Below are 26241 nucleotides of genomic sequence, written 5' to 3'. Positions count from 1 at the left end.
CAGCTGAAACCAGTTCTAAGGGACTGGTTTAGAAGTAACCATAACCTCAGGAACAGGGTCAGAGCGGAAAGCTGTCAACACTGCGGGATTCACTTTGTGTTGAGGTTATATTACTAACATGCTAACTCAACATTCATTTACCTCACATTTTGTTCCTTAGGGGACTACCTTGATTTGATTTCATCCACAACAAATGCAAGATTCACCAGATATGACATGTTTCATTCGTAAATAAGAAATGTCCTAATTTTAAATATTTAATTTATACATGAAAAAACATTCTCTGGCATTTTATCATTTCCAGTATATTTCAGTTAAAATTTAAGATGTGAAAAATGGATTTAATTTGTTGATATTACTAATGTTCTTTCTGCACTAAAAGGTAAATAATCAACCTAAACTGAAAAGCATTAGTCTGATCAAGCTGAATAAATACTTTTATTTTCCAGACACAGTTTAAATGATTTTTAGTTTTTGAAAACCAGGAGAAAAGGTTTAGAATTCTAGGTCAGCACAGCTAGTGACCCCAGCTGGCACCATGGCTTACCTTTGTAATTGTCCAAGTGCTCACCAGCTGGCAACACAAAATAGTACTGGGTGTCTCTCCCATGGTACAACGTGTGTTTGGAGGTGTTTCCTATCTGGTAACTAAATTCATACTGGAAGTCCTATGATCCAGTCCATGGGGAGAAAAAATAGTATAAATGAACACACTGTGAATGACATCCCAATACACACACATTCATCTGCAGCCTTCATTGCACCCAAGGACGTTCTTTAGAGCCAGGAAGAGGGTAAGTGACAGGTAAGCAGCATTCCCCCTTGCACAGCCCACGTGACAGACCTCCCTGCGCCCTGCAGTGCTCTCTGTTCCCTGAGGCCAAAGTGCTTCTTGAACAACCCCAAGATTCCTCACCAGGGTCTGTGTCCTCTCCTTGCCCACGAACCTCCCCATAGTCACAAATCAGACTGTCATGGCCTCCTCAGGGTGAAGGGTCCTGGCTGCCCCTTGGCTTCCCCAACGCTGGGCACCACGCAGCAAGAGGAGCATGAGGGAGGGGTGGGTGTGCCTCAAGTGAAGACCACGTTCTGGCCCCACTGGAGGACAAGGGTGGGGCTTCCTAGAAAAGGGCTCAGGCAGAAGGGCAGGGAGGCCAGTGTCCTGGCTAAAAGGATGGAGAGGGCAGTGCCAGGGTCACAACAGCACAGGGTCCTGCCCTGCCTGAGGCATTCATCTTTTTTTTTTTTTTAAGATGGAGTCTCACTCTGTCACCCAGGCTGGAGTGCAGTGGCGTAATCTCAGCTCTCTGTAACCTCTACTTCCTGAGTTCAAGTGATTCTCCTGCCTCAACCTCCCAAGTAGCTGGGATTACAAGTGCCCGCCACCACACCCAGCTAATTTTTGTATTTTTACAAAATTTAGTTGAGACAGGGTTTTTATTTTTGTATTTTTACAAACTTTAGTAGAGACGCGGTTTCACCATGTTGGCCAGGCTGATCGGCTTTCATCTTTTTAAATCCATCCTCTCATTTTACCCTCACAAGACCCTAAGCAACAAAATCACAATGGTCTTCTCCATGCCAGATGAAGAGTGAGGGTGAGTCCATGTTAGAGATGCGCCCTGGGAGGGAAAGGGCCAGGCTCCTCACTTTGGGTCACATGTCTGCCTTCTTCTCAGGGGCAGCATTAACAGAGGCCCCTGCTCTAACCAGGCTGTGGAGCAGTGGATGCCCTGTCGTGTTTCCTGGTGACCAGGCCCTTGCCTCTTTGTGAAATTCTGAACCTTCTCAACCAGGGGGCCACTTTGCTCTCCTCTCATTAGTGGCTGGGGAAGCCCATTTATGCCTAACCAACTTTCCAACATTCAACTACAGGCCGAATTCCTTCACAGGTGGGAAGGACATCACTGTCCATTCCTACAGCACCTGTGACTGCTGTGACTGACAGGTGCCACTGTCTTGGGTCTCTCAGCACAGACATGGTGTTGTCCACATACCGGTTTTCCTGACATGCAGAAGACACTGAAGACGGTGTGTGCCTCCAGACCATGGTGGGGCTGCACCTGGCAGGCCATGTCCTGTGGAGCCGGGTTGACTGTCAAGTACAGCTGAGCTTTACCCAGTAAGCCAAGCTTTGAGGCTAAAGAGAAAGATGAAGCAGGGGTTTCACCCATGATGGAGAATTATAGCAGCGTAGGATTAATTTTTTATAGATAAACCTTATAGCAGGGGTTCCGAAAGTAGGCTCCCTGGTAATTTGTAGCCTCACCTGGTAGGGTCCCTGGGAAAGTAGCCTCACCTGGGAATTTGTCAGAAATGCAGATTCTTGAACCCCACCCAGACCTGCTGACTCAGAAAGTGAAACTCATTGATAGTTTTCGCATACTCTTAGGGGATTCTGAAGTGCTGGGGTTTGCAAACCAGTGCCTATAGCATTCAATAATATAACAAACACTCACTGGGTGGGGCAGGTACTATCCTAGGCCCTGGGGAGACAAAAGTGACTCCCTACCTGGGAGCCACATGGCAACCACCCAGACAGAAACCGAAGCCCAAGGGGGAGATGATGCTAACAGACCCATCACCCAGCAAAGCGAACTTTCTCCATTCTCCTGGATTCCCTCAAAACCTCACACATATACACACATAAGTACAGCTTAGTTGAATGTATAGCACTGATACAGTTTTATATTTATTTTATTAACTATATTAATAGTGTAACTATTTTCCATGTTGACATATAGCATCCAAAATCACTGTTGTAAATAGCTGCACAAGATTCCATGGAACAGATATACCCTAATATGCATAACTATTATCCCCAACAATTAAACATTTTGTTTATTTTCTATTTTGTGTTTTTATTGATCACCCCATAATGATTATTCTCATACACATCGTTTTTTAATGTTTAATGTATTCTTCTTGAGATGGATTGTAGAAATGAAATTTACATGTCAAATGGTTTAAAACCTTGATGGTCATCATCCTTATCATAACAGCAGGTACCATCTATCCAGCCTCTGCTACACACCAGGCGCCCTGCTAGACACTGTTCCTGTATTATCCTACTTAACAGTCGCAACAACCATGGAAGACAGGTCTCATAACGAAAGCAAAATCCAAGAGAAAAGGGTGATGAATTCTGTCTGGCTGACCAGGGAAATCTCAATAAAGGAAGACACATTTGAGCGAGCAGTGCTGGGGTATCAGTCTTATACTAGGCTTAGGAAGGGATGTGGGGAAAATAATGGGCATTTCAGCCAAAATAACCATAGGGAAAGACTTAGAATCACGAGGGAGCCTGGTGTGATCTGAAGAGCATGGGAAGAGAGGGCAGCAGTCAGCGAGGGTGTGCAAGGCCAAGGGAGAGGAGGCCGACAGGAGACCTGGAGCCTGACTACACCACTTGGCAGCCAGCCAAGGACACTGACCAGGCCAATGGGCCATGGAGAGGCTCTCAGGTATCTCCTGCAGTAGTAAGGAATATGGCCCAGCTAAGAGAACTGTCTTTACACTTGCCACTGGGCAAATTTCAGGGGCAAAAGAAAGAGGTCCAGCCAAAGGGCAAAAGGTATTTGTTGAAACAAAAGCAAACGCTGCACATCTTGTATCCAAAGCAGGGACCCAGGGCTAGTTGTTAAATGCTAAATGTGGAAAGGGCAGGCTGATGTTTATAGAAACTGTGAGAATCAAGATGTCCCTCAGGGATCTCATTGAGCTCAACCCAGCCAGTTCTCAGGAGAAAGTGAACCTCGTGTTTCCCCATTTGCATGACATAAGAGTTCACACAGATTGCAAGTGTGCAAATTCCTGGTGGGTTTTGATTAATGCAAAACCGTGGACCTTGAACCAAACCTATCTGTAAATAAAAATGGCTGGCCGGGCGTAGTGGCTCATATGGCTATAATTCCAGTACTTTGGGAGGCTGAGGTGGACAGATCACCTGAGGTCAGGAGTTTGAGACCGGCCTGCCCAACATGGTGAAACCCCGTTTCTACTAAAAATACAAAAAATTAGCTGGGCATGGTGGTGGGTACCTGTAATCCCAGCTACTGAGAAGGCTGAGGCAGGAGAATTGCTTGAACCTGGGAGGTGGAGGGTGCAGTGAGCTGAGATTGCACCTGGGCAACAGAGAGAGACTCAGTCTCAAAAAAAAAAAAAAAACGTTGGGTCTGCTGTGCTTCTCATATGGAATGAAAACCTCTAGAAATGGGGGGAATGTCTAGAAGTTCTCAGATTGAGAGAAATGCAAGGAGGAATGTGGAGCAAGGGAAACGGAGGCCTGTGGGTGAATTCAATGAACATCAGCGGCACAAGACAAGCATTAACACCTTTCTAGGGTTTAAATAGAGAGAGGGAGAGAGATTATGGACAGATTTGCAGGGAAGGAATCAACTTGTCCGGTTGTCTAGCATTAATAAGATATATATGTAACTTTTTAAAAAGGCAACTGCTTGCTCAGCCTTTACCCTGATGTAGAGCTGCACCCAATTCCTCAGGAAGAGTAAACTCACAGAGACACAGCAGGCCTCCTTCCCATCCTCTCATAAATCCCACTGACAATGTAACATACCCACAGACGCTTGCAGGACGTACGTCTCTCCACTGTTCAGAGAGTATGGCTTGATTGTCACTGTCTGTTCTGTAATACCTGCAGGAAAGACGTGGCTGCATGGAAACGACACTCAGTGGACTCAGAGACAGAGGTCAGATGGTGTCCTTGGGAATGGGCTCCACCCTTCCCCCAGAGGTGAAGGTAACATAGGTGCTAGTGAAACATGCCACGCCTGCTTGGAAAGGCCGTGAGTTTGTTGGTTACCGCCTTCTGTAAAGAGCCTCTCCTGCCCAGCAGAAGCAATACTGAGGATGTTCCATCCATCCCTGGCTCAGAAATGACACTAATGTCCCAAGCAACAAGAGAATTCTGGTAAGATCTTATTTTGCATGTTTATAATTATGTTCATGTTTAATTTGGCAATTTTATAAATCACACTGTGAAGTATGATTATACTTCACAGTGTGATTTATAGGAATTTCAAAGCTATTTTTAAGTCTGCAAAATACTGGTCATGGACAATTTTTAATCTGGGTGTAACTGCTGACCATGGTGACTGGATTACTTCCTTAGCAGGGAGGGGCTGACCCCACACTACTTACCCTGAAGAAAGGTGATGCAAGACTGATGATCTAACAGGACAGTTTCTAAAACCACAGCTTTACAATAGTACTTCCTGAAATGCTTTAAGGGAAGGGTGAAGGGGAAATTATCTAAACATAGTGTGAAATCCAGATCCTCCCCAAGAGGTTTATAGGGATGACACATCACATGTATTACTATGAAAGGTGGCAATCCCACAAATTGAGCAAAACCAGCATGTCTGGGCTGGGAAAATCTATTAGAAATGCAATTGCTCTTCAGGAGCAGCTTCATTTTGATCAATTCATGCAAATTCTGTCTGCCCTACAAAAGTCTGTCACAGAAAGGCTGTGCACACCAAGGTGTTTGCACACACAACATACATCAGTTGGAGGCACCTCTCTTCCCCTTTGGAGTGCACATGGAGAGCCCCTGGTAGCAACAGATGCTAACTTTACTTTTGTAGAAGAGCCTCAGGCCACAGTCCATAGAGGAACAAGCACAAGTAGAACAGTTACACAGTTCTAAATACTTATCTAGTAAAACGAAAAGTTCAGAAGAAATTCAGGGCTGAGACATAAAAGCTTCAGAAACACTGCAATTGCAGGGTAGAAAGAGGGCATTCACACCTGAGGTTGAATAGCCTTGGAAAACTGCTCTTCCCAGCAGGGCCTTGGGCCAGTCAATCATGAGGACAGGCTTGGCTCTGCCGGCAGACAGGGAGGGATCTATCAGGTTATCCCCATCTCCAGGGCTCTCCTTGGCACTCAGGCTAGGTCCTGATCCTGGAAAGCTGGTGTCATTTGCTGGGACGATAAACCAAGCCAATAGATGTTAAAGAAAAACAGTCATGATGATCTTAAAGCATTAGTGATTCAATGCTGACATTATTTGTACCATTGCTGGATATTGCATATCTAATATAATGTCTTCAGCAGCTAAACATAGTCAAGAAATATACTTTGTTATCATATAATTAGTGGTCCAGTGGCATCTTCCTTCCCTCCCTCCCTCCCTCCCTCCCTCCCTCCCTTCCTCCCTCCCTTCCTTTCTTCCTTCCACAAGATTTATTATGGTCTACAAAGTCCAGGTACTATTCTAGGAACAGGGGACACAGCGTGAACCAGATCAATGGTGTCCTTACTATCTGGAGTTTAATAGTGAGGTGGTCAGAAAAATAAATGAGAAAACACATAAATGAATAATACAAAGTCAGGTAATGAAGGAACGCAAAGCGGACTTGCAGAGGAAGAGAGAGGGGTGGGGAAAGGGAGTCCTTTTGAGAGGGAGGTCAGGGAAGTCCTCTCTGAAGACCAAGACTGGAAGGAGCTCTTTGAAGGTCTGAAGGAAGGAGCTTCCAGGTTGAGTAAAGCCAAAATGCCATGGGAATGATCTTCCCTGGTGGTTGGAAGCAGGGATGAAGAAAGGGCAGGAGGAGGAAAAGCGTGGCTGGAGGCATTGCCAGGGGTTACATCATGCTTGGTGCACAGACATGGGCTTGTGTCCTAAGTGCCCTGGGAAGCCACTGGGGGGACCTGTCAGGCGAGTGACAACAGCCTGGTTTGTGGTGAAAAGAGTGCTTCAGCTGGACTGTGGTGAGGTGACTGCAGGCAGCAAACAGAGAAGCAGCCAGGGCGGAGGAAGGGCTACTGCATGGTCTAGGCAAGAAGAAGCCGCTGCGCTTCATGTAGGCTAAGGAGGCTTTTTAAAACTTGAAACCAAGGTCACCAAAGCAAGATATAGTAATAACACACAGATGTTGAGGGGTCAGAATTACTCCTGTAAGGAAGAATAACTTTGTAAATGCAATACAAAGGCAGGTCTATTTTTCATTCATTCAGTTGTATTGATTAAGCATCTACTGTGAGTGTGAATGTGAGTCTCTACAACAGATCTGCGTGTGTATTGCGAAGACTTTTAAATGTTTTAAATGTATGATGTTTTGATATTGAAAAACAAAGTGAAACAAGTCTTCTGGCTAAGGAGAGAGTGCTCCGACAGCTTCTCCTGGGGCTGGGGATAGTCAACTCTTAGAGACCACAAAAGGCCCAGCCTGCAATGTGTCTTTGATTTGCAAACTGACAAATCCAGAACCATCTCTGACAAATTATCCTGGGCAACTAGAGATCACCCTTAGGCCCAGGATCTGCTGAAATTAAACTAGCTGATTCTAAACTATTCACCCAGCCCTGCCTTGGCCTTGCCTTTCCTTCCCATGGAAACCCCAAGAAAGACCTTGGCCTAAGTGGTCTCCTTGCTCCTGTCTCCTGACCTCCCTGTGGCTTCCCACATGGCCCTGTGTGGCCTGCCATGCCTCTTGTCTCTAGGACCTGGGAGTAAATTTTCTTTGTTTTTCTCTTCCCTGTGGCTGCACCTGACTGACCATCTCATCCAAGAACAGCACAAAACACAGGAAAGAATGTGGGAAGGGCTGGAGAAGCCGAGGAGTTGGAAGCAGCTGAGGAGGACTGTTGAAGGAAACACTGCCGCAGATCAAATCATTCATTCATCATCCATTATTCCCTTGATAGACAAATCATTCACTCATCAGCCATTTATCCATTCATTCAACAAATAAATAATTTACCTACTCATTTGACAGATAAATCATTCACTAGACATCCGTTTCTTCCCTACACAGATAAATCAGTCACTGACTGATCATCCATCTGTTCATTCAATAGCTGAATAAGTCATTCACTGGTCATCAATTCATTCTACAATGTGCTCACTGAGTGCCAATGTGCCAGGGACTGTGATCTATCCCAGCACACAGCATAAGCTGGCCATGGAAGCTTTCCTGGAAGAGCTCAGTGCAGAAGACACAGAAGCACAGACACTGAAAAAGTCACTAAGTGCCAGGTGCCACCTGCTTCCCAGAGGAGGGAAAAAATACTGAGCTGGTGTGTGTGTGGGTTGGGGTAGCGGGGGTTGGTCCTTATGAGACAAGCCTGAAGAAGACTTCCCAGAGACGAAGCCAGACCTGAAGAAGGAGGTTCGCTGAGCAGATGACTTAGGAAGGACGTGGAGGGAGGCATTTTTGGCAGATGACACTCCATGACCCAGGCATGGAAAAGCTGGGATGCCCACCCTTGGGCCTGAGGCTACTCTCAGGATTTTGGAGCACAGGGAGACAGAAGGGCAGAAAGAGGGGAGCTAGAAATAAAGGTTTGGTTCAGACTGTGCCATGTAAGAGTTTCAACTTTTCCCTGTGACTCTGTGAAGCTCTCAGTGGCTGTGTAAGGGAGCAAGTGGGAAATCCAGATTGCAGAAAGGCTGCGGAGGAGAGCTGAGTAGAGAGAGGCAGCGGGCACAGAAGCACAGTCACCTGGCTGTCTTCCTTCCGATGGTATTGCTTCTTGAATATCGCTGTAATAGGCTTCAAAATCTACATGAAAGGACAAAATCATAATCTTTCCTTTAAAATCACAGAATCTCCTGAAATTAATAGCAGCTCTCCTGATGGGTCACATTGTCCTTGGTCTATTTCTAGACTCCATACATTGCACTGTGGATTACAAAATACCCTCAGTGGTGGTGTCTCCTCTCGTCCTGACAGCTGGGCGAGGCAGGTGCCATTGCCCCAGGGCCCCAGGAGGAGCAGCTGGAGCTCCAGTCAGTGTGCGGTTTCTAAGAATAACTCAGTGAGTAAGCCGAGGCCAAGGCTCACATGTGGCTTTCTGCCTCCACACCCAGCACCCCGTCCTCTCTTCAAACAAGTCTTTTACTGTCCTTTTAGAGAAGACGTCTTGCTCTTTTCTTTTAGAAGGAGAGAAATGGACATAAGAATGTCCTGCTGCAAATGTCGCTTCCTGTCCCCTCAGCCCTCTGCTCCCAGAAGCTAAGGAGCTCACAGTGGTCCCTCCAGCCAGACAAGCCATGTCTGGGAGGCCAGAAGCACAGCGGCATTGACAAGAGCGTGCAGGCCATGAGAGCACCATCGCCCAAGAGTAAGCAGCAAAATCAAACGGGGTCACCAGCTGGGGACAGTGACAGAGAGACAGGTGCCAGGCCAGGGCTTTTCTCACCCTTACCTTTTCTCTTCATTTTTTAAGTACCAGAATGGTTTCTGTCCACCTGAAGCCCGAGGATAAAGTGAAGCGGTTGATGCCGGGGAGGGGGGGAAGGATGAGGAAGCCGGAGTGGAACAAATGGCTGCTGTAGCACAGACAGTGCACACACGGGACCTCACCGACCTCACCGACCTCACTGCAGCCTCGGAACCTGCCGGGGGTTTGTCATTTTCCCAGTCCAGAGATGAGGAACCCGAAACTCCATGACTACCACACGGTCAGCAAGTGGTAGGTGTGGACCTGGCACTCTCTGACCTAAAGGCCCAGGTTGATGTGATCTCACACCTTACCACCAGATTCACTGCCTCCAAAGGTAATTTTGGTGCCCAGACAAGGGGGAGGACATGCAGGAACAGTGGCACTTACCAGAGAGGTGAGGGTCAGGGTTGTGTGTGAGCTGACTTCTCTCCGAGGGGTCAGTCATCAGGGATCCTTTGCTCTGTGGCCCCGGCTCTGGGTCTAGCGAACCTTCCTCTGGAGCCTCCCCCGGGACTGCAGAGTCCCCCGCAGCAGGAACCCAGTAGACTCCAGTCATGGGCTCTGTGGGGGTTCCCCTTGGGGCTGAAGGGGCAGGCTGGCCACGGGTCGTGGGTGAAGGTTCCCATGAGAATGGTGTGGTCGTGGCATCAGGATCTGCAGTGCCGGGCTCAGTGGACAGCAGGTTTGACTGTGATGACATTGAAACGGCCCCAAGTCCCAGTAAGCCCAGCAGCCCCACTACTCTGCAGAAGGGAACTTCGGCAAACATTTGGCAGTGTTAGAATTTTGTAGCAAAAATATAAAACATTTGCTTAAAAAAGTCTACAGACTATAAAAGGATGCTCTGTTTTCAACAAATCTGTTGTGAATTTGAAAACCTACACTTACGAGATTCAGGACACAGAGTATGGTGTTGGTGTGTTCTGTGTTGGCGTGTTGGCCAACAGCAGGAAGCACACATATGGAAGTAGAAGGCAGGGTTCACAGCGATTGCACTTGGCATTTGCTCTCCCAAATCAGGGGGTGGGGTCTGCTGAATCCTATGCATTCCCAGGCTTGGCTTATTCATGGTTGTTCTAGAAACAACTTGGGGTGCATAGGGTTTCTCTTAATCCTCACTCCCTTGTCCGTCAGTAAGTGATACGGTTTGGATGTTGTGCCCCTCCAAGTCTCATGTTGAAATATAATCCCCACTGTTGGAGGGGAGTCTGGTGGGAGGTGTTTAGGTCATGGGGGTGGATCCCTCACCAATGACAACTTAGTGCCCTCCTTGCTGTAATGAGTGAGCTCTTGCTCTGAGGTCGTAGGAGATTTAAAGGAGCGGGGCATCTGCCCTGCTGCCTCGCTCCCTCTCTCACCACGTGATGCGTCCTCCATGAGTAAAAGCTTCCTGAGGCCTCATCAGAGGCAGATGCTAGCACCATGCTTCCTGTACAGTCTGCAGAACCATAAGCCCAAACAAACCACTTTTCTGTATAAACTACCCAGCCCAGGTATTCCTTTATAGCAGTGCAAGAAGGGGCTAATACAGCAAGTAGCTAGTATAACAGTTTTCAAAACTGCTGTTAGAATTTATGAAGGATCAAGAGCAAAGAAAAAATGCCACGAGCATATAAATGACCTCTCAGTAAACTTTTCCTTGCAACCATGGGAGAGCCGTTTTTTGAGACACATCAATCTAAGGGTCATGATTCACTTTGCTGAAAGTCTAACCACTGGATGTGTTTCCCCTGCAAGTTCTTCTAATCTATTCAGCATGGACTCTGATTCAGAAAAACTCAATTTACCTAAAAGAATTTGGAATGCCTCTCTTGCCAAGAAGGGCACAATCACCCTATATGTCTTCATGTCCCTGTAGCCGCTGAGACCAGCTGTACCTACAGCTCTACTTGTGGAAGCTTTGTATGGCCTCATGGAGGGGATCTTTAAGAAACGTGAAGGTCAGCTGGGGCTTGGCACCAGCTCTGTTGTAGGGGCTGGCTCTCCAGCTCAGAAATAAAGCTCCTCTACTTGCCATTGAGAGCCACCTCTCTGATCACAAATAATGCCAAGTGAAAACTCAGTCTCATGACTGGTTCAAACCTTTGTGTCCTGCAGTACCCAGTGTCCTGACACCAGTGCCTGGCATACTCCACACATTCCATCTAGCCCTGACACCACTCTGTGAAGTTGTAAGATCTTCATCTTTCACTCAAGAAAATTAAATTTCGAGCTGCTTAAAGCCACCAGCTGGTAGTGTGGAAGGAAGGACTGGAACCTTCCACCCTGGTTCCTCTGCTCGTTCCTCACCGTGCAGCTGCCCCAAAAGACAGGTGAGGGGGTGAGGGACACAGCCCTCTGGGCAGTGCATCACATCTCAGGTCCTTCCAAACTGTGACGTTAGCTCAATAAAACTGCCTACACGGATGTTGGGCGCAGCCTCCCGTATCACGCTGAGGTCAGAAGCAGCCCTCGAGTGTGTCACCTCTTCTGCTGGTACCTCACAAGTGTTCACACGGACTGTAGAGGCAAGAGGGCTGGGGAAGGACGATGGACCCTTCACCAGGCAGATCAGACACACTGGGTCACACCAATTGTATTTTGCAACATTTTAGAAATCTTACAATAACCCTGAGTTTTTTCCTCAGACAATGAAATAAAGTCATCCGTCTTTTACCTTCTATCCTATTCTTATCTGTTGCATTGACTAAAAAGAGATCCCAGGAATAAGACAGGTCCGGCATTTTACCGCAGTCCTCACATATAGCTTGAAGAGAGAGTTCATCATTCCAGTTGACAAAGGTGTCTTTAAAGCTGACCCAGGAGATGTGGAGGAATCTGAAACATATAACTTGGTTTGAGATCTTAGGAAAATAATGTGAGGGTTCTTTGGTCACATTAATTCATGTCAGTCATGTTTAAATCACCCTACTTTGGATCTTTATTAAGGGAATTGAATAGCAATGTCACAGCACATATGACAGCACATACGGAGTGGCCAACAGTGTGCCACGCTCAACACTAGCGTGGTCTGCTTGAACATCCACGAGATCCAGTGACGCAAGCACACCGCCACTCTACAGAGTTCAGAGAGGCTGTGCAGCCTGTCCGAGTCACACAGCAGTGAGGGCAGAGCCGGGCCTGGCCAAGGTCCTTCTGTCTCCAAGCCTGGGCTCTGGCCTAGCTCTCCACACTAGAGCAGCTGCCACCACGTGGCTTCTCCTCACGCCCCACCTCAGGGCTGGCTTCCACCAGCCGTAAACCTAACCCCTCCAGAACCCTCCCTGTGGCCGTCCACCTTTGCCATTCCCACACAGCCTCAGATGCTCACAGAGAAAGAAGTCTCCATTGCCTTGCCCCACTTCCTCCCTGTGCAAGGTTGTGGGTGACGGGCAACATACATCCGACGCCCACAGCCCGGTGCCCACTTCCTTTGGGCCTGCTTTCCACGGCTGCCTGCTTTCAAGCTCTCTAGCCTCTTTGATGACCCAGTACTTTCCAGAGTACACTTTTATGGTTTTTCATGATATCAAAGGGGTGGGTTGGGATTTCACAGATTTATTTCCTGTGGGACTTAGGGAGCCTTTAAAAGGCCAGGTTGGTAGACACTCCAGGGTATGTGTGGCACCTGGTGTCTCCCATGTGAACATCCCATGAGTCTCATACCATGGCCTCAGCATGTGGCTCTCAGCACAAGGGCTGAGGGGCCACAGTGGGAGAGGCCACACAGCATCCTTGCCCGGCACTGGGCCTAGGTGGTCTGTGTGTGTGAAAGGGCCCATCCATGTGTGTGCGGAGTGGGATGATGGGGGTGCAGATGGACATGGGCAAAGAGAGGTCCCTCCAGCCCCAGACCTCCTGGGGACATCATCCACACAGGCCCGGACCTTCCTGACAGGATCAAAAGAGGTTCACCTGACGGTGTTGGCACATATCGAAAGAATTTTTTTTTTTTTTTTGAGATGGAGTCTTGCTCTGTCACCCAGGCTGGAGTGCAGTGGTGCGATCTTGGCTCACTGCAACCTCCAACTCCTGGGTTCAAGCGATTCTTCCGCCTCAGCCTCCCAAGTAGCTGGGACTACAGGAGTGTGCCACCATGCCCGGCTAATTTTTGCATTTTTAGTAGAGACGGGGTTTCACCACGTTGGCCAGGATGGTCTGGATCTCTTGACCTTGTGATCCGCCCGCCTCAGCTTCCCAAAGTGCTGGGATTACAGGCATGAGCCACTGCGCCTGGCCGAAATAATATTGTAAAATGATTTCTGTAATTATCTCATGAGTAGCAGAAGTGTATAATACATTACATTTTTGGATTAAAAGTATTCAATTTGTGAAATTTAATGATTTAAGTTGTGCCCAATTGTCGTAGACTTGTACCTTCTTCACTTTTAATACATACCCAAAGCCTCAAATAACAGTCAGTGATCTGAGCCTGTGGGGACCCCTGGGCAGCGCTGTAGGACCTTGGGGTCCACCATGGCATGGCCCACTCTTATGTACTGAGCCTTGTCTTCATGGCTCTAATCTTGAAACCCTGAATTCCAGTCTGATGCATGACCTTCAAAGCGGTCTTTCTGATCTCTGAGGACAGCAGATTTTCTTCCTCCTCCAGGAAGCCTTCCCAAGCCACCCAGCCCACAAATAGGACCATAGTAACTTTCCAGGCCCCTTTCCCCTAACGTTCATGATGGAAGCAGCTCAGCCTGCTTGGGGTCTTCCACGTGACATGTGGGCTATGGGCAGAGGGTCAGTCCCAGCACTGTGTTCTGGGTGGGTGCCAGCTTGCAGCCCCCACGGGACAGTGGCCAAAGCAGGTGGGCCTGGGCTCCTGCACCATCTGTGCTGCTCAGTTACATAATGATCCAACCCATGCCCACCCCTGCACTTGGCTTGGTCCTGGTATCCTGTGTTTGGTGTCTGGGGGCTGCATTTCACCCATGGGTGCTATTCTGGCCACAGTGCTACCGGGGTTCTGGGTTTGGGGCACAGCACTTCTTTGCCCCTGCACCTTTCACAGTCTCAGGCATCACAGCTGGGCCCACGCTGCTGTCCCCTCAGCCCTGTGATGCCTGGAAGGCCTGGGCAGAGGCCCTGAAACCCCTGGCTGGGAACTTTATGGCTTTACCTCCTGGCTTTAGCCCCAAGCCCCAGGACAGTCCCAGTCCCAGATCCTTTGGACAGATGCTGTGATGGGAGGGTTCCCACTGAAGTTTCACTTGGAACCCCCTGCTGTGCCAGCTCTAGCCAGTGTGCTTGGCTATCAGATGCTGCCCAGACATCAGCCTGGCAACAGGGATCGCTTCCCCAGCCCCTTTCTGAACAGCCCTCTCCTCCTCCTTTGCAGTGAGAATCCCACATGGCCAAACTCCAAACTTCTTGCTGTGCACAGCAGATTCCTTTCACAGATGCTAGCACCAGGTAGGAGCAGACACCTGTGAGCTGAGCTGTGCTCAATGCAGGGCAGGTGGTACCTGAAGGCTGAGTCAGGATGAGGGGACAGGAACACCCGGGCCTCAGAAGAGTTCCGGCCACCACTGGAGACCCTCAGCATCACAAGGAACTGATCATAGCTGTCACTGAGCCACTGTGCCTCAAAGGAAACAGTGGGAGCCCCGGCGTCTAGTTGGTATGCAGTGGAGGGGCTGAAGCAGGGATGTCCTGGGGAGCTGGCGGCGGCGCATTCCCAGTGATACCTGTTGGAGAAGTCATCAGAGTGGCTGAAGGGAGCATCAGGCAGAGTCAGGACTACCCTGTGTCACTGCATGGGTTTTTCCTGGGTGAGGGGGACCGTAGGGGATATGTGGTTAGAGGTTTTGCTTCCCACATTTTCTCCCATAAGTAAGGTGGGAGGTTGCAAAGGGGCAGCGGCACCACCATCTGGGGTGGGCTCAGGCCACCCCTCCTGACTCATGGAGGCTGACTCCAGGCAGCCTTATTTCTGGCCGTCCCAGGCTTCCTTCCCCTTCTCTGTGCACAGTGACCTCCTCTGCTCACATCACTGCCACCTCCCAAGTCACACAGCTGTGCTGCCCTCAAGTATTTCCCAAACACTGCACCCTACCCTCGTGACAGCTCCGTGTGACAGACAAGAATGCCACGTGAGCCCAAGTTTAGGAAGAAAACACATTTGGGAGGCCTCAGAGAGCTTCCCAGTGGCACAGCTAGAGAGAGGTCTGTGAGATGAACTTCAGGCATCTCTCCTCCCAGTCTCACAGTGTTTCTGCAATGTAACACTTGTCACACCCAGCGAAATAAACATGGCTGCTCCAACCAGGTCAAGCGGGAAGACAAGGTCATCCCCAACCTTGAAGTGGTCTTGCTCTAGCAGGGACGCACACTCAAACATGCAGTTCCAGTAGGCAGGAAATGCTGCCATGGAAATGTCTGTGGCTAGGAGGGCCTGGCCCCATCCTGCAGCCATAAGCCCTTTTCAGAGGTGCCACCTAAATCTGAACTGCTATTGATCTTTTAAAGGCATTTCCCTGTCTGGTATGCAGGCACCTCATTCTAGACCTCTCTGCTTCTAGAGCCTGCATAAAGAGGCACTGTGATGGCTCAGAAACCACCCCGCTCAGCAGAAGCACTGCTTCCAGCTCACCGGCTGTGCAGAACAACTGCCCCTGGGATTTAGCTGGAATATTCTGTACTCCCAGGGAGGAAATTCAGCTCATTTCAGCAGCCACATATAGAGCTCTTGTTTTCAGGCACTGTGCTGGGTGCTAGAACATGGGGATGTGACGATTAGAAAGACACAGCCTCTGTCTTCTTAGGTTGGGTGCAGGGAAGGCTGCAGCCAGGTGAGGACTTTTCCAGAGCATGTGCATGGATCAAACTGGTGAGTCCAAGCAGCCTTTGCCTCCTCTCAACTCAAGAAACACCAAATCCAACATTTGTAATACAGCAAATATGTGTGATCACAGAGGTTGGGAAAACAGAGCAATTTATCTATTGCTTTATAAGTAAATATTCCCTGACTAGCTACCATGTGCCTGGCATAGGGGACATGTGAAATAAGAGCCCTGCCCTCCAGAGCTTAGATATCTCAGTTAACAGTGACCACAGTAAGTGAGGAAAGGCTCGATGTCAGGGGTGACTACTGTGAAGAAAGAGGCCATCAGATCAGGGCAGGATCTGTCATTTTGGAGTCTCAGGGTGGGCCTCACTGGGAAGGTGATATTTGAGCAATGAGTAAAAGGAAGGGGATGATGGCAGACATTTGGTGAGCTGAGTGACGAGCTGCAGAAGGAACCCTTGCTGTAAAGAGCTGAGAGAGATGCATGCTGGGTAAGTCCAAGGAGGGGCAGGAAGGCCCATTTGCAGTGAGCTGTGGAGGCAGCAAGGGACAGCTGAAGCTGCAGTCGGTCAGGAGAGGTCACGTCAGCCTTGTTGGCAGTGTGAGGACATTGGCTTTTACTCTTGAGTGAAAAGGGGGCACTGGAGGGTCGAGCTGTAAGTAAGGTCTTCTGACTGTTTTAAAAGAATCTGTCTCCAAAAGAAGGGAGGGTGGGAAGCAGGTGAGGAGTGAGAAATTGCCTAATGGGTACAATGTACAGCAATGATTGCATTAAAAGTCTAGACTTTAACGCCACCAATATATCCATGTAACAGAATTGCACACATATCCCCTAAATCAAAAAGAATAAAACCCAACCATACTAGAAGAAGAACCCATCCCTGCCTTGGAGACAGGGCTGCAGGGGAGGATGGCAGCATGGAGACTAGCCAGGAGATCTTAGGGAGATGAGCCCAAGCCCCTGGCAGCTCAAACCAGGATGTACGGGGGCTGGGGGAGGTGGTGCAAAACTCATGTTTAAGGGAGGGCCAAAAAAAAAAAAAAAAAAAAGAAGAAGAAGTAAAAGATGCTGCTAAAAATTTTTGGGTGCGTTGGCTCATGCCTATAATCCCAGCACTTTGGGAGGCCAAGGCGGGCAGATCATTTCGGGTCAGGAGTTTAAAACTAGCCTGGCCAACATGGTGAAACCCGTCTCTACTAAAAATACAAAAATTAGCCAGGCATGGAGGCATGTACCTGCAGTCCCAGCTACTTGGGAGGCTGAGGCAGGAGAATGGCTTGAACCTGGGAGGCAGGGTTTGCAGTGAGCTGAGATCAAGCCACTGTACTGCAGCCTAGGCAACAGGGTGAGATCCTGTCTGATAAAAAAAAGAGAAAGAAGATTTTGGCCTGAGCAACTGAAAAGGCCCTTCCATGGGTGCAGAAGGCAGGTATGTGGCTGAGGTGTATCGAGGCTGTCCAGAGGGGGCGCTGGATGGAGGCCAGGACTCACAGCCTGGAGTCCGGGGAGTGGTCTAAACAGAGAATCCCTGTTTGAGGCTACTGCACATACATCATGGATGGATCCACATCAGGACCTTGGCTGAGGCCGCAGGCGGGAAGGGGTGTGGCTGGAGAAGAGGACCACGTCCTGAACTGGGGCAGCCTCCAGCAACAGGAGATCTACCCACCTGGAGATGAGTAACCCATGGAAACCAGCCTCCCACATACCACAGCATCTCACCAACCAATAATTTAATAATAGTGATACTCAAACTCCACATTCCAAAACAGATCATTCTTTAAACGCCACCTTAAAAAGTGACCTACATTTTACTTCCACTCTTTTCCTCGATTCCCTTATATTTCTATCCTAAATAAAGCAGTTAAACTTATGAAATGCATTTAAATTTCAAACTACTAATAGCCTCCAATGTCCCAGAGCCCGCATTTGCAGAAGGCACAGTCTGAGCTGCGCAGCTCTGTGTGTGGGCGGTGCTCACCTGAGACTGGCCCCAGGGTTGTCAGGGTCAAAGGACTGGGTCCCTCTGAGGACAATGGGGGATGAAGCGGTCCTGGAGAAGAACAGGTGCGTGCCCTCGGAGATCATACTGACAGGGGCCTGGGCCTGCACCTCCAGGCCCACACAGTAGTTGCTATACACCACACTGCCTTCAATCTGAACCTGCGGAGCCAAGAACAGAGGATGTCATGCAGGGACAAGGCAGGAACTTGCTGGAGAAACACAGTCACCTGAAACTTAGACAGGAAACTGATGAGTTTCAATGCATCCCTGGCTATAAATAAAACAGTCATGTTAGTCAAAATAATCACTCTGCTGTGCACCATGAGAACTGTGGCTAGAGTCCACAAGAGCGTGGACATCTTCCTATCCAAGACTGTGTTCATGTACAAAGTTGGGCATTTCCCAGCTTGTGAACACAATAGAGACTTTCCATGTGTGCATATCTTATGGCTTTCAAACCTCCTCCTTCCACAGTGAATTGTTCCATGCTCCTGGCTTTTGTCCAGCCCTCTTCACCTATCTTAGAACTGCTTCTTTCTAACCCCCAAACATATCATGGACTTTAGGAAATGTAAATGAAATTTAAGACAAATATCTTTTTTTCTGAGACGGAGTTTCGCTCTTGTTACCCAGGCTGGAGTGCAATGGCGCGATCTTGGCTCACCGCAACCTCCGCCTCCTGGGTTCAGGCAATTCTCCTGCCTCAGCCTCCTGAGTAGCTGGGATTACAGGCATGCGCCACCATGCCCAGCTAATTTTTTGTATTTTTAGTAGAGATGGGGTTTCACCACGTTGACCAGGATGGTCTTGATCTCTTGACCTTATGATCCACCTGCCTCGGCCTCCCAAAGTGCTGGGATTACAGGCATGAGCCACCATGCCCGGCAACAAACACTTTTAAACCCAGGAATAGCAGAACATGTTATAAATAAGGCATTCACATTGTTCTTGTAAAAATTTGATGCGGCCATGCGTGGTAGCTCATGCCTGTAATCCCAGCACTTTGGGAGGCCAAGGCAGGTGGATTGCTTGAGCTCAGGAGTTTGAGACCAGTTGGCAACATGGTGAAACCTCATTCCTACTAAAAATACAAAAATTAGCCTGGCATGGTGGTGCATGCCTGTAATCCAAGCTACTTGGGAGGCTGAGGCAGGAGAATCACTTGAACCCAGGAGGCCAGGAGTGGGAGGCTACAGTGAGCTGAGATCATACCATTACACTCCAGCCTGGGCAACAGAGTGAGACCCTGTCAAAAAAAAAAAAGTTTGATGCAATTTGAAAATATACAGTTGAACACTTGCTGTTCTATCACTGGGTCTCAGCCTCAGTAACTCTAGATTTTCTTCAGATGCACACAGTTCCCTGCTGGTCAGTCTCCTGAGTGGGACCATAGATAACAGAAGAGCTGCAGAATCAGAACTCCCATTGCCACCTCAGCCTCTGCTTGCTCAGCCTCTCCAGCTCCAAGGAGCCACTGAGAATGTTCCAAGTATATACAGAAGCTGAAGGAGGCACAATGCGGGCAGCTGCTTGGGGAAGATGCAGGAATGGTCAGGAGCAAAGGAAACCTGAAGCTCTGACTGAAATCAGAGATAGCAGAAGTTACCTTATCGGTCAGAAGGTCTCAGACCTAGAGAAAGACACAGGTCCCCTGTAAAGACACTGAAGACCACAGAGGTGGCTCCCAGCTCACAGTCAAGCCTCCCTCGGAGCGCCTATTACCTGGCCCATCCCACAGGCTGGACACATATTCTATGGCTTGTTGGGCTTAATTTAAAAATTATGTAATTTATAAATTAGAAAGCAGAGTTTTATTTTTTAAGAAAGGAATTATCTGCAGGAAATGCAGTCTCTGGCTAAAAAATTGAAAGTATGTATTTTGAGGAGGGAGGGAGGGGCAAGACAGGAATTTAAGTTGAATGGGTTATCCCATATTCACAGTATCTAGGAGCTATGGATATTTATGGAAGAGGATTGTGCTTTTGTATAATAAGTAAACATATACATGTGTTTTATGTTTACTTTGGGGTGGAGACAATATTGTATGTATTACAATGTAATATAATTAGGTCTTTTATGTTAAAAGGTGAAATAGGGACATGAAGGCACTTAAATGTGTAGTCTATAAAACTGGGCAGAATTAGTTTATGGTTGGTGGTTTTTTATTAGGAAAAAGTTATAGAAATTAGGTTTTTGTTTAATTAAAATTTCACTTATGGCTTGAGGAATAGGATGGTTTAGTTAGTTGATGTTTGGTGGCTGTAGAGTTGTAATTGTTTTAATATTGTTTATTTTAAGGCTAATATTTGTTTAGCTGATAGAGAAAAGGAGAAAAAACATCCTGTGGCAATGAGAACATAGTTTATTTTTTAATTGTAGGACTGTGTGACTTCACCCTTGCCTGGCATCACCTTAGGTCTTGTTTATAATTTGGTATCTTATTACCATAGAGTATGTCCTGGCCAGGCGTGGTGGCTCACACCTGTAATCGCAGCACTTTGGGAGGCTGAGGCAGGCAGATTGCTTGAGCCTAGGAGCTTGTGAGCAGCCTAGGCAACAGGGTGAAACTCCATCTCTACAAAAAATTCACCAGGCATGGAGGTATGCGTATGTAATCCCAGCTACTCGGGAGGCTGAGGCAGAAGTATCACCTGAGCCCAGGAGGTAGAGGTTGCAATGAGCTGAGATCGCAGCCATTGCACTCCAGCCTGGACAACAGAGTGAGACCCTGTCTTGAAAAATAAAAATAAAAAAGGGGGTCTGTTCTGTTCTGGCAGTCTTATAATCTCCATTTTAACATTAATGTTGATCAGTCGTTGTGTCTAAACTGTAAAAGGGAGGGGGGTAATGAGGCATGGCTGGGAACTTTATTTTTTAAGGTTTTTCTGGGTCCCCTTGGCCAAGAGGGGGTTTGTTCAGTTGGTTGGGGGTCTTAGGATTTTGTTTTTAGTTTACAGGCTCCATCTACCTCCTCCACGCGGTCCTTCATGCAAGTGTGCAAAGACCTTATTTACATTCAAATTCCTCCCCCAGCACACAGCCAGGTACAAATAGTGCTGTTTTCATGAGGGAAATGAACAGAAGCCTCCACTCCTCCACTCGTTCAGTAGTACAGATTTTCCTTTGCATTTCCCCTTGGCTTCTTACAATTAGCCACTCAGCAGGTCAGATGCTCCCTACCGCCCCGAGGTCCCCCGACACTGACCCTGCTCTGCTCTCTATTCCCTCGCAGCCAACTGCTTCAGCCTCTAATTACTTCTCAACTTCACTAACACTCTCCGAACATCCCATCCTTCAGTCTGCTTCCAACTTGTTCCCAATTAACATTTCTAAAGAATTGTATAGAGCCTGCTGGGGAAGCTCTGGTTTTCCTGCAACCTGCATCTGACGTAGTGCTATGCAAGGCCTGGTCTGTAGCCTGCTGTCCACTGGTCCATTGTTACCTGCCTAGTACACAATGACATAAGTACAGACACTGAGAGGAAGCTTCTGGCAACTTCAGCGTTTGCCATTGCTGTGACATCCCAGCACAAATTGAGTGGACTTCCTTCCTCAGGCAAGCTCAGGGCAGTTTGAGTGCCGAGGAGCTCTGTGGTAAGTCACATAAGCCACCAGCTGGAAGTGTGCTCAGTAGGACTGTGTGCCCCACAGATGAAAAGAACAAAGCTCCTTCGCTGCAGATACCTTGACGTGAGGGTCCCTGTTCTGGTACCGGCAGCCTGGCCTGCCCGCCGCACCATTTGATCCTAGACTCTCCCACCAGGATCTGCTCACTATCCCTGGTCTTCTTCTCTTCTTCGCCAAGCTGTTGCCCTTTCCAATCCCTTTCTACGTCTATGAACAGATTCTCTTTTCAGGACCCTCTTTCTCAAAGCCCACCCTTTAAAAAATGACCTCTCCCTCTTTTAACCCACATATTTTCACCATTTTTCCAGCCAAAATGCACCAAGCACATGCTGAGAATCAAAGTGCCAAGAAGTCACTGTGAATGCCTCTTGCATGCCCTGCCCTCTGACTGTCATCCCCTTTCCTTTCTGGGTGATTGGTCCCTAAACGGCAGGGCCATATATTCTCCCGACATCCCGGCACCAGCACAGGGCTTATTCATACTAGGTACACAGGAAGGTTTTGTTCACAAATGGGAAGGAGTTTTTCATCAATTGCCTTGCCAGCATAACTTGCTCTCTTTGGGGGGAATTCATCATTTCTCTTAAAATCCTAGCCAGATTTTTTTTTTTTAAACAACTTCCCTTTTCCTGGATAGAACAGGTGTTGAATTACAAATGTTGAGCTCTTGCTGCAGGGTGATGGGAGGCATGGGTTTCTCTGGGCTGGTAGAGGAGTAACTCAGCGAGCTGACCTTGGCAAGGGCAGTGTAGTTCCCGTACTCCAGGGTGTGGCTCGGGAGGAGGAGGGTCTGTCTGCGAGTGTCCACAGCAGCAGGGAGGGAGACAGGGAGCCCATCAGAGTCCATCAACTTCCAGGTGTAAGAAAGGCCTTGGGAAATGTCACAGAAGACTGCAGCTTCAAATGTCACTCCCAGCCTCACAGGCTGAGACCTCCATATCTAAGTATCAAAAAGAGAAGATATCTCGTTAAAATGCCCATCATATCTAATGCACTGGTAAATTACTAGAAACTTAGTCTTAACTTTAGATCTCCAATTATCTGTTTGCATATTGACAGAATAGTATTCTTAGGGCTGGACTTCAGACTACACCAGAACAAGAGTACATCTGTTTTATAGACAAAAATAAAAGGTAAACAAAACAAAATAGAAATAGTAAGTAAATATTTATATATTCATAATGAGAAAAATCTTCCTATGCATAAAATTAATGGAAAAATAGCAAAGATATCTGCTATTTGATTACGTAAAAAATGTAAGCTTTCAAATGTCAAAAATATAAATGTTATGCTCCTGGGTTTTGACACCTATGTGTGTGTGTATATATATATGTATATATATATACACACACATAAAAATTTATATATATACACATGTACATATATGTGTATATATATAAATTTTAAAAATCAATATAATAAGAAAGTCATTTGCAATATACATGATGGATATTTGCTTTCCCTATTTTTTTCTTTGCTGAAATATTCTGAAGTCATTCCCAGAAATCATGAAATTTAACCCCTAAATACTAAATATACATCTCTAATAACTAAGGGAATTTTCCTACTAAACACAATATTACTATCTTACCTTAAAAATAAACAATAATTTCTTTTTTTTTCCATTTATTTGTTTTATTGCATTTTAGGTTTTGGGGTACATGTGAAGAACATGCAAGATTGTTGCATAGGTACACACGTGGCAGTGTGATTTGCTGCCTTCCTCCCCATCACCCACATCTGGCATCTCTCCCCCTGCTATCTCTCCCCAACTCCCCACCCCCCACCGTCCCTCCCCTATTTCCCCCCAACTGACCCCAGTGTATAGTGCTCCCCTCCCTGTGTCCCTGTGTTCTCATTGTTCAACACCCGCCTATGAGTGAGAATATGCGTGTTTGATCTTCTGTTCTTCTGTAAGTTTGCTGAGAATGATGGTTTCCAGGTTCATCCATGTCCCTACAAAGGACACAAACTCATCGTTTCTGATGGTTGCATAATATTCCGTGGTGTATATGTGCCACATTTTCCCTATCCAGTCTATCATCGATGGGCATTTGGGTTGGTTCCAGGTCTTTGCTATTGTAAACAGTGCTGCAATGAACATTCGTGTGCATGTGTCCTTATAGTAGAATGATTTATAATCCTTTGGATATATACCCAGTAATGGGATTGCTGGGTCAAATGGAATTTCTATTTCTAGGTCCTTGAGGAATCGCCACACTGTCTTCCACAATGGTTGAACTAATTTACACTCCCACCAACAGTGTAAAAGTGTTCCTATTTCTCCACATCCTCTCCAGCATCTCTTGTCTTCAGATTTTTTAATGATCGCCATTCTAACTGGCATGAGATGGTATCTCAATGTTGTTTTGATTTGCATTTCTCTGAGGACCAGTGATGATGAGCATTTTTCCATATGTTTGTTGGCCTCATGTTTGTCTTCTTTTGTAAAGTATCTGTTCATATCCTTTGCCCACTTTTGAATGGGCTTGTTAGTTTTTTTCTTGTAAATCTGTTTTAGTTCTTTGTAAATTCTGGATATCAGCCCTTTGTCAGATGGGTAAACTGCAAAAATTTTTTCCCATTCTGTTGGTTGCCGATTCACTCTAATGACTGTTTCTTTTGCCGGGCAGAAGCTGTGGAGTTTGATTAGGTCCCATTTGTCTATTTTGGCTTTTGTTGTCAATGCTTTTGGTGATTTGGTCATGAAGTCCTTGCCTACGCCTATGTCCTGAATGGTTTTGCCTAGATTTTCTTCTAGGGTTTTTATGGTGTTAGGTCTTATGTTTAAGTCTTTAATCCATCTGGAGTTAATTTTAGTGTAAGGTGTCAGGAAGGAACCCAGTTTCTGCCTTCTGCACATGGCTAGCCAGTTTCCCCAACACCATTTATTAAACAGGGACTCCTTTCCCCATTGCTTGTCTTTGTCTGTTTTATCAAAGATCAGATGGTTGTAGATATGTTATGTTGCCTCCAAGACCTCTGCTCTGTTCCATTGGTCTGTATCTCTGTTTTGGGACCAGTACCATGCTGTTTTGACAATAATTTCTTAATATAATCTAAACCTAGTTTATGATCAAATTTCTCTTATTGTTTCCAGAACGTATTTTTGTGCAACTGTTTGATTTGAGATGCACAAAACTTCTTTGGTTTTTAAAAAAAAAAAAAAGGAGAGAGGAGAAAAAGTTTTCTTATCAGCTAGAACTATGAGGTTTTCTAAACTGCAGTTTGTTTAGGAACATAAGAATAAATGTTTAATTCTTTCCCTTACTTAAAGAAGTTGGGGCACTAGTTACTTCCAATGGTGACCAATGTGTTCTGTGTGTCTGCCTGCTTGGTGGGTACAGGAGAAGCTTCTCTTTCAGCATAACTATTTTTAAAATATTAGCATTATTCATTCAGTCGTAGATGTTATCTTTTCCACACTCCACGTGGCCCATCTGGGGCCTGGGGCATTCTCTTTGGCCTGGCTCTCATATGACCCTGCTAGTTTTTGAAAGTGATGGCTTGTTGCACTATTCTTTCTACTTTCATTTATGCTTTAAAATTTTCATAACAAAGAATTTTAAATGTAAATTGTAACTGATACATAAATAAAAAGCATACTTGCTCACTTTAATAAGCCAATAAGAACAGGATATAAGGGGAAATATTAGTGTCTACCCATCCATATCCCTTGTCCTTCCCAGCTGCTCTGTCTCTCAGAAGCCCCTCCACACCCTTTACTTTGAGCTGGAGCCAGATTCCAACTCAAGCATGGAGGAGCAAGTGAGGCTAGGGGGCCTCAGGATGGAGTCTCGGCCTGGCCGGGGTGCCTCCACCCTGGGGATACAGGGGCTCCCTCGGTGGGTTTTTTTTTCCTAAAGTTTCTATAAAAATAAAAAATCAGCTGGAGGCAGCTGCGAAATGGGATTTTAAGAAATCTTGGTGCTCATTATAAATGAATTTTTACTTTTGATATTCTTTAAGTGACCTTATAATTAAATTACCTTTCAATTACTTTTTATTGTTTCTATTCTGAATACGATATAATTCTAAGATTTGTCACAAAACTGCCCAGTTTATATTGGTTACAGCAAATTTTAATGCTAGGATGCCAATTTTTAGCTCATTCATAATAATAAACATTAAAAAATACTAAATGCCTAGTGAGGGCGAGAGTTGCTCCATCGGTGCAGACGCATGTAAGTTGCTACAAGAACATCTCTAGGCTTGTTGAGGTTCTGGGAAAAGCATTGTGCCCTTCAACTTGGTAACTTGCAGTCACTATTCCTATGAAAAGGCCATACACTTGCAGACCAGTGTGCAAACAGTGTAATCACCAACTTATTTGCAGCAATAGGAAACTAGAAACTTGGCGAGGCACGGTGGCTCATGCCTGTAATCCCAGCACTCTGGGAGGCCAGGGCAGGTGGATCGTCTGAGGTCAGAAGTTTGAGACCAGCCTGACCAACGTGGTGAAACCCTGCCTCTACTAAAAACACAAAATTAGCCAGGTGTGGTGGTGCATGCCTGTAATTCCAGCTACTCGGGAGGCTGAGGCAGGAGAATGGCTTAAACTCAAGAGGCAGAGTTTGCAGTGAGCCGAGATCATGTCATTACACTTCAGCCTGGGCAACAAGGGCGAAACTCAGTCTCAAAAAAA

The 26241-nt window shown here is 46.8% G+C and overlaps 1 protein-coding gene across 1 annotated transcript in view; it reads right to left on the bottom strand.

The window, feature by feature from the left end:
- PKD1L1 (polycystin 1 like 1, transient receptor potential channel interacting) overlaps window positions 1-26241 on the bottom strand; it is a 182645-nt gene that overhangs the window by 98668 nt on the left and 57736 nt on the right. The window contains exons 14-23 of the mRNA XM_037728604.1: window positions 22330-22536; window positions 17947-18128; window positions 14643-14864; window positions 11849-12009; window positions 9580-9948; window positions 8469-8528; window positions 5770-5946; window positions 4577-4654; window positions 1998-2140; window positions 548-668 (exon numbers count right to left, since the gene is read on the bottom strand). Of these exons, the coding sequence (XP_037584532.1) occupies window positions 548-668; window positions 1998-2140; window positions 4577-4654; window positions 5770-5946; window positions 8469-8528; window positions 9580-9948; window positions 11849-12009; window positions 14643-14864; window positions 17947-18128; window positions 22330-22536 (1720 nt within the window). The remainder of the gene's footprint in view (window positions 1-547; window positions 669-1997; window positions 2141-4576; window positions 4655-5769; window positions 5947-8468; window positions 8529-9579; window positions 9949-11848; window positions 12010-14642; window positions 14865-17946; window positions 18129-22329; window positions 22537-26241) is intronic.

This window comes from Cebus imitator, unplaced genomic scaffold, assembly GCF_001604975.1.
Source record: "Cebus imitator isolate Cc_AM_T3 unplaced genomic scaffold, Cebus_imitator-1.0 Scaffold272, whole genome shotgun sequence".
Classification (NCBI taxonomy): domain Eukaryota; kingdom Metazoa; phylum Chordata; class Mammalia; order Primates; family Cebidae; genus Cebus; species Cebus imitator.
Note: the sequence above shows the minus strand (reverse complement) of the source record. Positions and strands in the feature narration are given on the sequence as shown.